Source organism: Botryllus schlosseri, chromosome 7 (assembly GCF_051294905.1).
Source record: "Botryllus schlosseri isolate E-star chromosome 7, Bs_hap1, whole genome shotgun sequence".
Taxonomy (NCBI): Eukaryota; Metazoa; Chordata; class Ascidiacea; order Stolidobranchia; family Styelidae; genus Botryllus; species Botryllus schlosseri.
Window position 1 is genome coordinate 13,092,730 of NC_137242.1, and position 18,031 is coordinate 13,110,760.

The window sequence follows — 18,031 nt, forward strand, 5'->3', positions numbered from 1 at the left end:
GTGAAGACATCGCGCCAGAAATTTCGCAACGGGTCGAGAAACGCGGTAGCTGGAGCGGGGCTTATTCAAGATACATTTAATTGCAGCTGCATTACGGTGGCTCTCTAAAGAAAACGGTTGCTGCCAAAAAACTTTTTTTCGATTGGCGATCATTTTGAGACCACATCATTTTTGCGTCCCTCAAACCCTGACTTGATAACCGCATTTCCTTCTAATTCGTCATTGAAATCAATTTTCAAGTCTAATAGCCAATCCGGAGAAGGCAAATGTTTTTGTAGTCCAGCTAATCATCCCCAGCCCTATCATAAGCTGATCGTAAATGATTTGAAGCGCCTGCACCTGAATCCGCTGAAGACACAAAACACACAAACCGAATCTCAATCATTTTATTCCTCAATCCTTTCACAATCCCGTACAGCACGCTCCGCACACCGCCCGACAAAAAGCCCCACCAAACCGCTCCCCGCAAACACATAAAGCACGAAACCAGGCGCGCCAAAGCCGCCAGCAATGCCTCGAATCGCGCTTTATGACGACCGCGAAAAGCGATTTCGCCACCATGTCGAGCGCGGCGACAAGCGTTAAAACTAGCGCACAGCGAGGCGTACTTGCCAATTTCCAGCAACATCGCAACCTCACCGTGAGCGCAGTAAAGTCAGAAAAAGAGTCGCTATCAGCGAAACAAAGCCTAGAGTTATTTCAAAAACGTCAAACACAATCTAGAATCCACCCTATCCGGAAAAGCTCCTAAAAATATACTCGGACGACAGACAATTCTCGGCGTAGCTCGGGGAAAAGCGTTTTCGCCCGAACAACGCAGGTTTTCTCGAAATTCTTCGGGACGTTCAGTCGACCACCGTCTCGACCTCGTCGACAAGAATCTCAACGCAAATATCATCCCAGTCCTCGGTGTGGCTGTCCACTTCGTCCGTGTTGACGCCTGGCGTAAAACAAGAAAAACGCAGAGGTGGTCAAGGCGGCTGGCATAGACACTCGGGGCAGGAGTAGAAGAGGCCATTTCAAGACACGTAAACGCTACTCTCGTAGTAGACATAGAAAGTACTCGAGTAATCAGCATGTCAAAATCTATGTGCAGCATTCTAGTGTTTTTGTACCTTGTCAACCCGCTTAGTTTGAGAAATGGTGACATGACATTCATAGCGAGACTTCAAAGAATTAGATATGGAACTACACGAACAATCGATAAATGCCTCTACGTAAATCACCCTTTTTCAGGTCATCGATTCAAAGTCAAAAGAAATTCGTGCACTATGTATATAATATTATAAAATATATATAAAAAAATACTAGTACAAAGTTACGAATGTTACTGGAAATACCACATTTCTGAAGTCATGGTCGCAAAGTGCAATGAAATCGGTATGGTCGAAAATATACAAAGTATGGTTAATGTGATGGATAACCGGCATTATGTTCTTTGTGGTGGCATAAAAGGTACTTATTCGAACTTCGACATATTACATTCTGTTATGATGTCATAACGAGTGTTACTCGAATACTCGACTCGAAGCATAATACGTGATTCAGAATCGAATCACTCAGGTATTCGAATTTGCCCAGCCCTATTCGAGACTGGGACGGCCAAGACACTTCATTGTAACTTCGAAGAATCGTAAAGTCACCACGTTATTGGTATTTCGTCTATCAGTCCTGATACTTGGAAAATAGGGCCAGAAACTGAAGGGACTGAGAAAAGTTTCGACATTATGAACGCGAGCCATTCTATATCACTCGAGCAGAGTTGAAAAAAGTGGGTTGAACCGAATTGAACTCAAAACTGAACAGCGAACAAACTTGGACTCGAGCACAACACTGACTCGGAACCGACCCTCTACTCACTGAATTGGACTCGGTCGTGAATTGAAAATGAATTCACTGGACTAGAGTCAAAACTATAAAAGTCTAATTGACTTGCCAGTCGGAACCTTGTGACTTGGCTACAACCCTGGGTTGACCGTAATGCCCAAATGCCGTTTTTGATTGTGTCGCACGTTCAGTCGTCGACGCGAAACGCGAGACACCGTGTCGACGTACCGTTTCTCAACTCGCGCCTGTACGGCGTCTGCTCCTGGTACCTCTCGACGTTGAGCCGCCGGTACGCCAAAAACTCTTCCATGAGCTCGCGACGCTTCTCAAGAATCTCCTTAGAAACGCGAGACTGCAACACGCGGTCCTTGGCCTCAAACTGCCGGGCGTACTTCTTGTGATCTTTCTTCACTTTCTGGGGAAGGAAAAAAGGAGGCATGTCACATTGCGTCACAGGGGCGGAACAGACGAAAGACGTCAAAACCTCCGGTCAAGCATTCATAACCCTTACCACCCCAAACCCTAATACTACGATAGCCCAGCCTAACCATAACCCGCAACACTAATCTTACGATACCCCAATCCCGAACCTAAGTCTAAACACTAACCCGTGTGTCCCCTAACGCATATAACATGCATAACTTATATCGTTTCACAGAGAGCACAGTTAATGGCCACATTGTTAGCTTATGGACATGATGGAGAGCATTTCTTGATGCGGATAAGTACAATAGAGCAGCGGTTCTCGACCTTTTAGGTCTTGCGGACCAGTAAATTTAGAACAGATGTTGTGGACCGGTGAAACTTCAAAAATCAAAATCAGCCCTTAATTTGATTGCGACCAATGTACACAACTCAAATGTAATATTAAAAACTTTATTTAATGCTGATTTTGTATATTAGATATTTGTACTGTATTCTATTGAAGTTTCTGCAAGGCGAAGCTCGCAAACTCCAATCTAAGACCATTAACTTGATTGTCAATTCGCTGCTTGCCTGCTAGCCCCTATTATACTGCCAAGTGTTGCTTAATTGCAATGTCGGAATTTAACGAAGTTCGTTTACATGTATAACTTGTCCGGGACGAGTAGTGGGCTGCGTTTGAACTGTTTCATACTACACTAGCCCAAAGTAACCCATGAATTCTCTATTGCGAAACCATGCAGACAAACACATTCCGAACTTGATGTTATTTTTCTCTAATTAGTGGACAAGCATCCAATTTCTGCCATTTAGGAATTGAGAGATAAAATACTAACACATTAAGAGGACCGAGAGGAATCTTTCCCCGGACCGGAACCACTGCACTAGAGCGACAAGATGTCAAAAACCTCACCCTGATTTGCTCTTCCGTGAGCATCGAAGGCGGACGCGGTCGCCACAGCAACTGGCAGATCCTGTCCACGTTGATTTTGCGTAGCAGCCGGCCTTGGAAGGACCACATCCAGTACGCGTTGTCGATCTGAATGTAACGACAGGGATCGGTAACAAAGCAATTCAAATTTTTCAGAGTAGCTTTTGCCTGCTTGCACTACATAAGTGCTTACGATATTAACCTGCTTCTATCCTGCATGGTCGGTTCCAGGCAAAACCAACCTAGACACTTACTTTTTATAAACTTGGAAATCGCTACTTCTTGTACTCGAGCAGATATTTACGTTACTTTTACTAGAGTACTAACAACGACTACTTTGACCTGCGTTGATATTGTCTTCAGTTGTCGCTAGCCGAAATCCTATTATGCAAATCGGAGCTATACTCTAGCGGCGGAATTTGATTGGCTCCTTCAGCGATGCTACAGAAATTTGACGACGACAAACAGACCCAGATAAATTTAGGAACAATACAATAGGTGAGATACGGTCAGCGACAAACCATTTAACCAGGGTTGTAATGACTCGAGTCACGACTCGACTCGAGTCCGACTAGAGTCACGATTTTCTGATGACTCGACTTGACTCGAGTCATTTTTTCAAAATACGGAAATGACTCGACTTGGACTCGAGTCATTGCGCATGACTCGAACCAAGTCATTGACTCGAGACTCAGACGGCCAAGACCGACATTTCATTGTAGTTCCGAAGCCAACACACTATTGGGATTTCGTCTGTGGGTACATGTACTTGAATATGCGACCAGAAACTGCTAAAAGTGAGGAGAATTGGTATATTATAAATGCGAAACATTCGATATCACCAAAAAGAGTTATAAAAAGTGGGTTTACCAATACTTTAACTGGAAACTGAGCAGTCTATACAATGACTTGGACTCGGACTCGAGTCATAATTCCATGACTCGGCTCGACCTCTGCTCGCTGACTTGGACTCAGACTTGACTCGGTGGTGAATAGAAATGACTCGACTTGACTCGAGTCAAAACTATAAAAGTGAGATTGACTTGTGAATCGGAGCCTTGCGACTTGGTTACAACCCTGCCATTTACTCATTTTCTTTCGGCCATATCTTGGTCATGTTTATGTTCAACACAGCGACAAACATACCCATTACTCATGCCCAAGATATGGCCGAAAGAAACGGAAAATCTCAACAAAAAATTGATTTTCCCAAGTTGCTAAAAATGGTTATAAGCTACTCTGAATCCACCGCGACGATATTTTCAAAATGCCATGATTCTGCATCGTTCACGTGATATCGCCAATAAATTGACAATCGACCCTACCTTGTGCGCCCACCAGCTCACGACCGAGATCACGAATCTCCCGGTCGGGTCCCACTCGATGTCCGACACCATCAAATGCTCGCTGGTGTTCATGATGGTCATGTCGGCAGTGTCGATGAATTCCAGCTGGCTCGAACTGAAACAAAATCGGTACGTTCACGATAATTATTCAGCCGTATCTTCAACGCCATACTCGGACAACTAGGTAATTCTACTTTGTTGAATTAAATTGATTAGACCGAAATGCCGGTTATCTCATGATGGGACTCTGATTTCATAAGAACTGAACTTGACTCTTGTCACGTTTTTTCCCGGTACACAATTAAATGAAATCCAATAATTCTTATTCTAAACAACACTGTCGCTATAGTTCCAATTCTATTTCGACGTGCACATACCTTCGCAGTCCCGCGAGCAAAACGAATTGTCCGGCAGGCGACCAGAAAATGTGCGAGGCGCTCTTTCTCTCTTGCGTTTCTGAAGTATCAGGTACGAGATTACAATAAGATGCTGTCATAGTCTCATATAATCTGACAGTCTGCTGGTCAGGCGCAGTCTCCACAACAGAGCGCAAGGCAAACTATACACATAAAATTTCTAATAATAATCAATATTCAGGCAACTTTCTATCTCTTCTCAGCCATTAATGGATTTGGACTTGGATTTAGACATGAAATCAACTTAATCAAGGATCTGTATAAAAGTAGAAAATACTACAACTGCTGCTCTGGCAGGTCTATCGGCATAAAATGGGCCTTGAAAGCACTTCAGAAATACGGTGAATAGCGGTCAATGCAAATTGGCCATTAACCCAAAACACCAAATAATCCAACAGCGCAAAAATTACCCAGAAGCTCGACTTTCCCGCTCTTCACCGCGTAGAACGAAGCGCTCAGCCTCGAATCGCCGTGCAGGCAGCAAAACTTGCTTCCGTTCGGTTCCCAAGCGAACGCGGTGACCTGCGATAGCGAGAATATCGAGCGATTCGAAACCAGCGTACGCAGACAGCAGCCCTTACCTGTTCTTTCAGCTCGACGATATCGACGGGAACCTGTTTCTCTTTGATATGAAAGATTTCGAAGTTGGAGATGTTGGCCTGTGGAAGAAAGGATGCGTGAGAACGGTGTGTGACATCTTTCCTTGTAATGCCGCGCAAAACAGGCTGTCCGTACGACAAAAAGACCCGAAAACAGCGTATGCAGGAGCAGCGAGATTGGTATTTGAATCGAGTGACAAGCTCCAAGTCGACTACTCGAGTACTTCTTACTGTGACATCACAACAGTAAGACAGACTTGATAACTGCAATATGTACATTTCATGAGATCAAAAACATTCAAAAATTGTGCCAGTTACATTTGATTAAAAATAATTATAAATTTCTACACACTATGGCACCGCTACGTGACAATGCCGCATGTCGATCACTTCTTCACAGAAATCCGCGGACATGGGCAGCCATACGTTACACGATTTGAATAGTGTCATGTCATAAGGCAATCGCGATTTTAAGGCCCATACAATAATAAGAAAATACCAAAAAAGTAACGTTCGCTGATAAAATATCTTCTAGTGCCTGGCGGCATATAATCTTTGAGTCTATACCATCATTGCTCAACTCAAATCATCAAAAATTCATACTCAAACCACCGTGCAAACCCCATCACCGCAGCATAAACCACATTACCCATTTCGACAGCGGAAGATCAAAAAAAGTTGCAACACTTGTGGCTGGGTGCACCTATAGGAGCGCAAGAATCCAACGATTTGAATAGTCTCTGTTCTGATGTCATAATCAACAGTACCGGTACTCGGAATACTCGGCGGCTAATATTCGATTCAGAATCAAATCACTCCGGTAAGAGCACGGTCAATAAATCGTCTAGCAGTAATGTTGGATTGATTTATGAAGACCTCAAGAGTTGGCTTGATAAAGATGCTGAAGCTGAATAGTTGTGTTTTCTGACCTACAAGTTCACATGTTGGACTGGAGGTATTGTAGCCTAGTTTCTTACCACGCTCGAGGTAAATTGTAACTAAAGTTTGTATGGTACATGCTTTGATATTGGTTTCATCATCAACAACAAAAAAATGTTACATCAGTATTGGCTTAAATTCTAGTATCGGTCTTCTTTCACTCAATTTCGCCAAACCTTAGCAATGACCAGCCACAGGAAAAAAATTATCGTCAACCAAAAACGTCACACGCCCGGCCGAACAGACCCGCACACCTTTTTCGTTTTGTTATACCGGTCCACCTTGACGCAGAGGAACTGGCCCTGCTTGTGCCAATGCAGCCGGATGTCGGCGACGTTGAAAAGGTTCTTGACGCGGAGCTCCTGCCGAGATGGGAATCCCAAAATGGTGACGCGGGCCGGTATCTCGTTCTGCTCGGGCAGCCAGTACGCGAGTTTGTTTTCGGCCGGTGACCACGAAAATTCCCTGAACGGCGGTAGTAACGGCACTCGAACACAGACGAGTACAGAGCACGCAGAATTACCTGATTCCGTCCACTTTTATACTCTTCTTGTCGAGAAGTCCGCAGGACTGCAATTGCAGATCAAAATTTTTTTTTTTTTTTTTTTCAATTCTGAGATTAATAGAGAATAGCATGGACCGATGGACCCATCAAATATAATGTAGTTGGTAATTAACGATCACATAGGACAGAATGCACATTCCAGAGGGGGTCAGTAACGAGTACTCAAGTACCTAAGTATGTACTTAGGATTTTAGACTACTTCTACTTCACACAAGCACCAACAATGACTACTTTGATCACCTCCAGCACATGCAGAGTTACAACCACAATTACAATGCTGACCGTCCAAAAGAGATCGACTAGGAACAGATGTTATCAAACTAAAATCAAAAGTGAAACTCGACAAGCAACCCACACGAGTCTAGAATATACACTATGCAGCGACACTGAACGATTATACATCTGTCCTTCGGATAGCACACCAGACAACAGCCATCAGTCAGTCGGTAACCCGGGAACCGGAAACGCTCACTTACCGGTGTCTCGTAGACGCTCAAAACCCCGCTGGACTTGCGTGCAAAAAATTTTCCGTCGTTACTCCACCTGAAAAAATAACTTAGAATCAATTCTTAATTTTCACAAAATTGCAGCATGATGTCAACGCATGTTGTGAAGTTGCACATCACTCGCTGTCATAAAACCCAATTTTCTATCACGACGACGCTTCAAATTGCTATAATCTTCGAAAACTCATCGAGTTACAGGAGCAACTTCATGCGGTTATGACAATTCCACTCAAAACATGATGAATGAAAACTTATCACAAAACTACTTTCGAATTTCAAAATCCACAGTGCAGGAATTAGATTTGCTGAAAAATTGTCCTAGTGAGAGTGGATGTATCCCGAAAACAACCATTTGAGCACTTTGAGCAAGCAGAAGTATTTGGTTACTAACCCCCTCTGACGGTAATTAGGCATAATCTTTATGCTAAGATGCCATATTGCCATAGTGCAGCCTACAGATAGTAGCGGGTCACTGTAGAGTAGGGTGCGCAAGAAAATTTCGAGCAACACAACGGGTACGAGCACTAAGAAGACCGCCTCTCGCTATTCGACACAAATCGTTACAATTAACGTTCATTCGGATCAAAGTACTCTATCCCGATTGCTAGAAATGAGCACGGATTTCCATCAGATTAGGATCAAATAGAGATTTCCGAATTTTGAAAACCAGGAATTCAAATAATTTACAATCTCCATGCCAATTTCGAGAAACCATCACACCCTCAGGAACAAAACAAAAAGATTCCTGGACTCCGATTTCGACTCGGATTCGAAGATCAATTTAATATGCAACCAGCATCACAAGCCAAGACGTCGAACCCACTTGAAGATGGGCCACTGGCGGTCCTCCTCTCCAGACATATCGGCGTGGAAAGCGCGTTTCTTCGCCCCCGTGAATATATCCCAGATGATGATCGCCGTAGGCTCGTCAGAAGTGCGGCCGGCCTGCATCGGGCTGAACGTCACCAGGTACCTGCGACGAAAATGAGAGAGCAGGCTCGCCTTTTCTCCCACGATGAATTCGAGCGCGCAGCCTCACCTTTCGCAAGGAGAGAAATCGATGAGATGCACACCCTGATGGGCGAAACGCTGGATCTGCTTGAATTCCTTCCCTCCCCAGAGCGCGATGCCCTTCTGATGGAACGTAGCCAGATAGGTGCCTTGCGGCGACCAGCGCGTGTACGTCTCGGTCCACCTCTGTAAAATTAAGCCGCGCAGGGTTGATAAAAGTAGTCGGCGTAGGCACTCCAGTTGAAGCAAGAGTAAAATATGAAATAAAATACTGAATTACAACTGCCAACAGCCATTTTTAAGAGATGCAAAAACTACTTCCAATGAAAGTAGAAGGAAAGGTTCGAAAATTACTAGGGCAAGTAATTTGAAAAGGTAAATTTGGTTACAGAAATATTTCGGAGTTGAGGGGACTAGCAACCCAAAAACCTAAATTTCGGATGGCTACCCCCATCACCATGAAATTTTCACAGTTGCTAGATGTCGTTATGCTATAAACAAAAAACCAAAAGCTTTCGTTCTCCCCTGCAGATTGTGGATTTTTTTGTATTTCAAGGACAGAAAATGCACAGACACGGGGAATGCAAAATCTCGATATTGTGAAGCCCTTTTTACGATCTAACGCCTTCTTTAGGAAGTACTAGGACAGTGCTGTGCTATGCTAAAATTTGAAGGATTACATGCAACCCACCTAGGATAAATTTTATTTCGAAATTCAAATACTCAAAAAAATCCAAATTTTTATCATAAATTTGCTGTAAGTTTACTCTGACATTCTGTACCTCTTTACATGGCAGACCTATGACTATAAACTTTTAGCATAGCACAGGTATGAATCTCAGCTTTTCAAAAAACCTTCAAACAAAGTTTTGGTTTGCCGTGATGCAACTCAACAAAATTTTACAATTGAGAAAACGACTACCAAACACTTGAAACTTAAAAAGTCAATGAACAAGTGTTACCAATGTTACCGATAAGAAACAGTGCCAGAACTTGAACCCCCCCCCCCCCCCCCCCCATTATCAAAGGAAAATAAAATCGAAATTTTGCAGTTTTTAGTTATTGTTTTGGTGAAAAATGGACATGAGGTGACAGCAGAGATCAAATGTTGATATTTCTTACACGAAAAATAAAATCAAAAATCTTGATTTTTTGGGGTTGCTAGTCCCCTTAATCGGAGGCGCACTACTTGCGAAATTGCGTGACAGTTTCATTCCTAAAAATGATGCAAACTTATCCACAAACTGTATGTCACTTTTACTGTAATCCAAAGAGTAAAAAGTGAGTGGTTTTGCAAAAAAAAAACGTGGGGCTGTAAAAACTTTCGCGATCTTCGTAAAAAAAATCTGCTACCGTTATACATATGCTATTTTATGCTGTTCTTGTGACCATTTTACTCCTATAAAAAGTGTTGCAAACTTATACCGAAACTACTGCCTACTTTCCAGAATGCAAAGTGTAAAAAGTTGAGTAGTTTTGCTGAAAAAACTGTCCGAGTTGAAGCGGAAGTAGTAAAACAATGAACCACTAAAGAAGTGCAAGCGTCGTGCCAACACCGCTCTCTAATAACCTTTCGTTCCTCCACCAACGAGGGCTCATTGGGATTGTTGAGATAGATGGTGGTTTTGTCTCCTCCTTCGTAGATCACGCTGAACTGATCGAAGCAGTCTTCGTCCTCGAGGAAATATTGAAGGTTGCCCTGAAAGGAAAGCGCCGCGATTGGTACGCAAACAATAACAAATCACAAAAATACAATCTCACCGGATCTTTATAAGGCTGCATTTGAACACTTTTTTCCGTCATTTCAAAATTCTCATATCTGCAACATAACACGCAACGTTACATTCTCCATCGCACCGATAGATTAGTACACCTACTTTTCTATATCATTAAATAAGTTGACTCGGAAAGTATGCGATTTGTCGAGCCGGTAACCGTCACCTTTCCGTACGGCTTCCAAAGCATCTTCAGCGCGTTTATATTCAATAAATAGATATCTGAAATGGGTTAAAACAGTGATTAGAACACATTCATTACAGATATATCTGGCGACAAAGAGATGTTACAAGACAGATTCATATGCGACAATACCGGCAGATCAAATTCCTGCACTAAATATGTATTTCACATAAAGCCAGCCACCAGACATGGGGCGATTACTGCATCAATGCAGTCGATTATGATTACTTCTTCATCACGCAAATACGCTCGTGATCACACTGGTTTTGCTTCCATTCAACTCCAGATTTGAACACATACTCAAAGACAATACAACGATTGCGGTGAACCCAAATCTGAGAACAATTTTCTTTTCAATTCCATTGGTTTTTATTAAACAATTTTCATTTTAGCTACAGCACAGAGCCCATGCTACGTGGTATTACAGTAGCAGGCGACCGCTCAGTAAGAATTGCAGAAAAACCGTTCGTGCCCACGTCAAGTAGAACCACAGGATAATGCGATAAAATAAACATGAAATTCAGCCATAATGAATAATGCTTGACGTAATTGAATACCTGTATACTTACAATCAATTTAATACAGGTGTTGAAAGAGTATGTTACTAATAATGCAACAAGAAATGCTCGGTCATGAGTTACATGTGCAATTGTTAATATTTGAATCAAGGCAGAGTGATGATCATCATCCTCAAGTTACAAGGAAGTGGCATCTGTTTATGACAGTGCATACGGCATGGTGCAACGCACACGGTAATTACGGCATCCATTATATAACGACTACATTTTGATAATTTGTTACTTACAAACATAGCTAATAATTGTGGTGCACCATTCCTTCTTCACAAATGTTCATCCTCACATAACTAAAAAGTTCACTAATCGTCTTTTTAAAAAGAATTCAATTAGATGAAGAGTTATCGATTGCAATTACATGACATGACGTAATCGTCGTAATTGACTACATGTACAAATCACGATTATCCCGTCATTCCTATCTCTGGTGACCACACCCACAAATGTCTTGATTACGAAAAAAAATACAGTTTTCAAAAACAACGCACACGATCAGCTGAACCTAGAACTGGAATCTCCAAAAAAAACAGAACAGGTGATACTCTCCTATGCCAAGAGGATAAAAACGCAACATTTTCTGACATGATTGACACAAATTCACCTCAAACAGGGTCTGCAACGTTTTTGCGCAATCAATTTTAAGCGGGCAGAAAATTGCCTGGTCAGTTAAAATTGACAGAACATGACATAGAATACATCTCCTCGACCACCAAACATTAGATTTAAAAACAACATATCTTCAACATTAGATAGCAGGCTAATTCCATTATAATTTAACAGGGGCTGTAATGCATACCCTCCGAATTGTCCAATATTTACAAATGTTATTCTTTTTTGAATTCCAAGTTTATTAAAAAAAAAAAATTGAAAAATGTTCAGCGGTTCAAAAGATATTGCGATTGAAAATCCTCTCGTCACTAGGTGGCGCTACTTTCAAAAATCTTTGAAATCGATATTTTTCGCTCAAATGATGGTAGAGAACCAATCAAAATGTCCAATTAACCAATTCTGGGGCCAAGGAATTCAATAAAACCAACTGTTTCGCCCTAAACTCAATGAAAAAAAAGTTACGGATGAAAAAAAAAATGGGGGGGACGGGCTTGAAAATGTCTGTAGGATACGGCCTACACAAAAAAAAATTCTTGTGAAATGTGCTTTTAAGGAGTATGGTTGATAAAAAGCTTGATTTTAAATTTCCCATTTATTCCACCGTGAAATATGCATTACATAAAAATTCATGGTCCCAACCCATATCCCTGCTCACCGTAAATACTATTATCACCAGTCAGATATATGAATAAATTTATGCTGTGATGGTTTACGAAATTTTTCAAGTAGAATCTGTGCGGAACCACCGCTTCAACAATAATAGAAGCAAGTAACAAAAGACATATTTACAATTGATCTTGAAATGTGGCAAGTCGACGATCCAAAATGCATGCCAAACACGAAACAAGAAATATGTTCGGATTTTTGACTTTTGACAATGCTAAGAGACAAAATGCATTTTCTCGTTTGTTCCATGTCATGTAGGATTCGGACTACACAAAAAAAAATACAGCAAAATGTACTTTAAAGCAGTATGGTTGACAAAATGTTTGATTTTAAATTTAATGTTTGTTCAACTATGAATTAGATAGTTTCACAATATTTGGAACTTGGTGCCTCTTTGGCGCCACCTAGAAACATGGTTCTGAGTGCTGTTACCATGGCAAATATTGTGCTTCTTTGATTTTTATAGGCTAGGTCAGTGCTCTTCAACCTTTTTCGACGTGGTACACCCTTTTAAGGTTTGCTCAAAACTCGTACGTACCCCTGTTCATTAGGGGTCTTCAAACATGACTATTTTTCTCAAATCGTACTGGCTACTTGATAAAATTGTTAGGTTACCTAACTTAAGCCTACACACCAAATTTGGTTCAATTCCAACTAGTAGCCGCCTTGCTACGGGAGAGGAAAGTTTCTACTTACTATACAAAAATAAATAACGAAAAATTTGAAATTTTTCTGTTCACCCCATGAAAGTATTAGGTTGTCTATACAAACTATGTTCATCAAATTTGGTTCAATTCCGACCAGTAGAAGCGAAGGTATTGCCGTCAAAAAAATTGGATTTGAATAAAATAGTATTTGGTCATAGAGTCTTTTTGCAGCCAGGCAGCCCGCCACGCAAATTTAGGCTTACCATATTTTGGAAATCTAAAAACAGGACACTTTTTCAGAAATTTGAGACTTGCAAAACCGGAGAAGAATTCTAAAAACCGGTGAATTTTTCCCACTTGGTGATCAATTGACTAAAAAAAAGGTCATCTTTCCGCTCAGAGCTCAAAATATCGTTTTTCTCTCCGCATTGCTAGGTGGATGAATAACAAAAAGGTCAACTTTTCACTCAGAGCTAAATTCACAGTTTTTCACTCCGAAATACCCGCCGGAGAGTTACTTCTGTGCTGATTTACTGCATATCAATTTGCTCTAAATCTGACCTAAATTTTCAAAAACGAGGACAAAATCTCAAAAAAAGAAGACAAAAGGGCGTCCTCCGAGGACACTTTCAAAAATGTCAAAAAAGAGGACAAATCCTCTTAAAAGAGGACGTATGGTAACCCTACGCAAATTGGAATTTATTTCGTGTCAGAGCAAAAACAGCATGATATAACGAACGATAATCAACCTAAATGTAACAGTATTGGGGGGAGAGTAGGTAAAGCTACTGCTGCAGAAGCGGTAATTCAGATCAGCGATGATAGCAGGCGCACCAGCCTACTGCGCATCAGGCCTGCCACACACCACACACAGTCGATAGTAGCACAAGGGCTGCAAGAGATGTCAGTAACCTCAGATCGTATGCCGCTATATACAGTCTATTGTCGCTAATTTACATCACTTATAACAAAATACTAAATTGCAAATGTATGGCGAAAGATTGGACATACAATTGGCATTTTAAAACAAAAGGGTTTCGATTTCAATATGGAAGCTGTTTCGACCCTCGCTAGCTACGTCACTTCATTTATGTGCATTGTGGTATTTATTAGCGTCGGGTAGGAAGCACGGATTCAAAAAGTCTGAGCTATCGCGGCGGTTTCCTCACAAATCAATAAAATACAAATGACTAGCTGAACACATGTTTGTTAACTGCATACTTTACAACACCAAACGGAACCATTGGTCTATTGCCGACGGCTAAATGAATAGAAGAAATATTTGCTTATGACATCACAATCAAGCGGTGTACACTGTACAGTATTACACTTGAGATAACATTGTACCATATTGCTTGTTAACCTGTGCGTCAACCTGTCTGTACTGACCTATAAACCGGCATTTGTGATAGCTAGCCATCGGCTCATTGTTACTCGGATCTGGTACACCCCTGTACACCCCATCCGAGTGGTACACCCTTTGCGAATTCTGGTACACCCTAGGGTGTACGACCACCCAGGTTGAAGAGCACTGGGCTAGGTAACGTACCTAATCAATACAGTAAAATATAATGCAAGGAAACAAAGAAGAGATGGAACTTGGCCCATGTACAATTGGCTCACTGACAAATAGTATCGAGTATCGACCACTGTCATTCACTGACCTATTGCAGGAAGAAATTGCTGAAGCGGTGGTTCTGCACGGATTCTACTTGAAAAATTTCGAAAACCTAATTGAATAAATTTATTCATATATCTGACTGGTGATAATAGTATTTACGGTGAGCAGGGATATGGGTTGGGACCATGAAATTTTTATGTAATGCATATTTCATGGTGGAATAAATGAGAAATTTAAAATCAAGCTTTTTATCAACCATACTCCTTAAAAGCACATTTCACAAGAATTTTTTTTGTGTAGGCCGTATCCTACAGACATTTTCAAGCCCGTCCCCCCCATTTTTTTTTCATCCGTAACTTTTTTTTCATTGAGTTTAGGGCGAAACAGTTGGTTTTATTGAATTCCTTGGCCCCAGAATTGGTTATATGGACATTTCAATTCGTTCTCTACCATCATTTAAGCGAAAAATATCGATTTCAAAGATTTTTGAAAGTAGCGCCACCTAGTGACGAGAGGATTTTAAATCGCAATATCTTTTGAACCGCTGAATATTTTTCAATTTTTTTTTTTTAATAAACTTGGAATTCAAAAAAGAACAACATATGTAAATATTGGACAATTCTGAGTGTATGCATTACAAATCTCAAAAAATTTGCTAAATTATAATGGAATTAGCCAGCAACGAGTTAGGGGAATTTGATAAATTCACGAAGAACTCAATGTTCAGCTGATATGAAAAATACTATAATATATAGAATATTTTGATATGTGATAAAATCGGTCTTAACTGAAAGCTACTGTTGTGATGATTCCAAAATTACAGGGCACTCCAACCCGGCACCTCGCACTCGAAAATCTTCAGCTAAAAGACTGCTGGCACTTCTCAGAGTTGTGGACAGTGTTTGCGGTGTAATCAAAGTACCTTCGACGTAATTAATTGCGTGTGATGGAAATATTTGTGATAGACAGTGTGACTAGACTAAAACTCACAGAAGCTCGGATTTCACTTTGCAAAATGGTTAAAAATGACTAACACACGCAGTATGAATAGGGTATGAATGATGTGAAATGTTGATAATGATATTTCAAAGAGAAGAGCTAATTTGAGTAGAATATATGAAGCGTCCAACTACTCACCCCTTGGTTTTCGTGCCGCCTTTTTCCCGAGGAAAATTCTTTGACTCGATAGGACCAAATTTGCCGAAGATTTTTGTAAGGACTGCATCCAATTTTTCCAATCGGTCCTCCCCAACTACAGGTATGTTGTCGACTACGATAACAGATTCATATCCGTCGGCTTCTTTGGGTTCCTTGCGCAAAATGTCTCCAACAAGCTCTAATAACAGATATTAATAAATATATATTATATAAAAGAATCAGATCAAGCACAAGGTATGCAATTGGGTTGCGAATTAATACATTAGTCCACGAATGATATAGGCTAATCAACACTCACAACACTTATGCTATAATAGAATAGCCTACTAGGGATGGTGTGAACCTCTGAAAGGTTCAGGTTCGTGTGAACGCAAACCTTTTTGAAAGGTTCTGTGTGAACGCGAACGTGAACCTCATGACGTCACATGGCGTCATATTGCGAATTCCAACCCTACATTACCGTGAAGTGATAGCCTCTATCAATGTACACGATTCCTCTCGATGACTCGGGTCACATAATGCCACAATGCTTAAGTAAGGAAAGGAAAGGACGTAGTTTATTTTTGTCCTTGATGTTTTTGCGGCATATACACCGACTCATGATATACATACACACGATCTGCGCATATGCATACCATGAGTGCATGATGTGCATATGCCGCTGGACAAGGAAGTGCAGATATAGCCTTTACGACTTTCTAAGTCATGCACCACCCCTCCATGCTATCCCAGTAATGCATGAGCGCCAAGCAGGGAAGCCATGGATACCAGTGTTACTAATCAGGTCTTTGGTCTGACCCGGCCGGGAATCGAACCCACGACCTACCGATCAAGAAGCCGGACATATTGACGTTTTGAACGTCGCCAAATTTATCAACTGGGCAAATCAAATGATATAATAATCCCACAAAATCAATATCTACCGACGTTTTTCCAATAATTTCGATAAGGACTTCCAAGGGAATATAAGCTTACGGCTCAACGGTCCAGGCCCGACAGGACAATGTATTCGGCGTCAGGGTCAGAGTATTGCTATACCGTACGTTGATATTGAACAGAATGTAAAATGTGTTTCTATACTTGCTACCAATATTACCCCATTAACAAGTTATATAGCACAGCAGTAGCCGACACCCGGACCCAATCGCACGAATTTGGTTTTTATGATACAAAAAACATATGAGGTCAAGAGGCCTGTTGATTTTTTACATCAGACCTCGATATCGATTTCATTTATGGATTGAATGAGCGTCATTCGCTGTCTACATGTAGTACCGTATATTTCGCTTTTGATGTTGTGTGATTGCGGGTTCATCTCACAGTACAGAGTCAGTAAATGTTCACAAACGGACAGCTGGATATTTTGAGCAAATTTTTGTAACAAAGCAAGTAAAATTTTTGAGATTGTCAAGGTGCATGCTCGTTTGGTGTGGATTTTTATGCCGCCAACGCCATGCATAGAGTGGCCCACAGTTGAAATGCAATATATTTCATACAAAGATGTTGTAATGATGTGAAAATTGTAATATATGAAAAAGGTTCACAGTGCAGAACCTACCAAGGTTCGTTTGTGAACGCGAACCTCAAAATTCCGAGGTTCAGGGGACACACAGAACTCGAACGTGAACATCACATCACGTCACGTTCACTCCGTCCCTATATGTAGCTTACCCTCTTGCACGGTTGTATTTGGAATGAAAAGGATTTAACTTGCTAAAATGACTATTAGTCCAACCTTCGTCTGTCACGTCATCAACGAAGTCTTCTGGGTCGCTGAAATCGGGCTCTTTGTCAAATACACCATTGGAAACCCCGTCGACACCAACGCCTTTTAGACCTTTCCTCCTGCCCTTTACGTCCTCCCACTGTTCTTCGTCCTCCATTTCATGTATATTAAGAGTCATAACACATACTAAGCAATATTTCCAACCGTCGTAAGTCCAATCAGATGCCTAAATATATCTTCGCAAAACAGACTTGGAAATCTAGAATTTGGAAGCGGAAAAGTCGACGGGTCGGAGTCAGCAACACATGCGCAATATTCTTATTCTGCCTCTAGCGATGTGTATGGCTCAATTGTATCTAAATTGAGTGATGACGGCAATGAAATGAGTCGAGAGTAGGGTTACCTACGTCCTCCATTTGTCCTACTTTTTCGGGATTTTGAAAATGTCCTCTGATGAAGCCTGAACGTCCTCCTTTTAAAGATTTAGTCCTCTTTTTTAGGAATTTT

The 18,031-nt window shown here is 41.2% G+C and overlaps 1 protein-coding gene across 1 annotated transcript; it reads right to left on the reverse strand.

The window, feature by feature from the left end:
* Positions 1-370: 370 nt before the first annotated feature.
* On the reverse strand, positions 371-17,835 carry LOC145442325 (eukaryotic translation initiation factor 3 subunit B-like). Its single transcript, XM_080320218.1, has 17 exons — positions 17,534-17,835; positions 15,778-15,976; positions 10,441-10,560; positions 10,325-10,382; positions 10,134-10,262; positions 8,592-8,749; positions 8,376-8,525; positions 7,523-7,589; positions 7,005-7,051; positions 6,736-6,946; positions 5,525-5,602; positions 5,354-5,465; positions 4,905-4,983; positions 4,507-4,642; positions 3,164-3,289; positions 2,056-2,242; positions 371-940 (listed from the first exon to the last, which is right to left on the reverse strand). The coding sequence occupies exons 1-17, from the start codon at positions 17,700-17,702 to the stop codon at positions 846-848; spliced, it is 2,121 nt and encodes a 706-aa protein (XP_080176344.1). The 5' UTR covers positions 17,703-17,835; the 3' UTR covers positions 371-845.
* Positions 17,836-18,031: the final 196 nt, after the last annotated feature.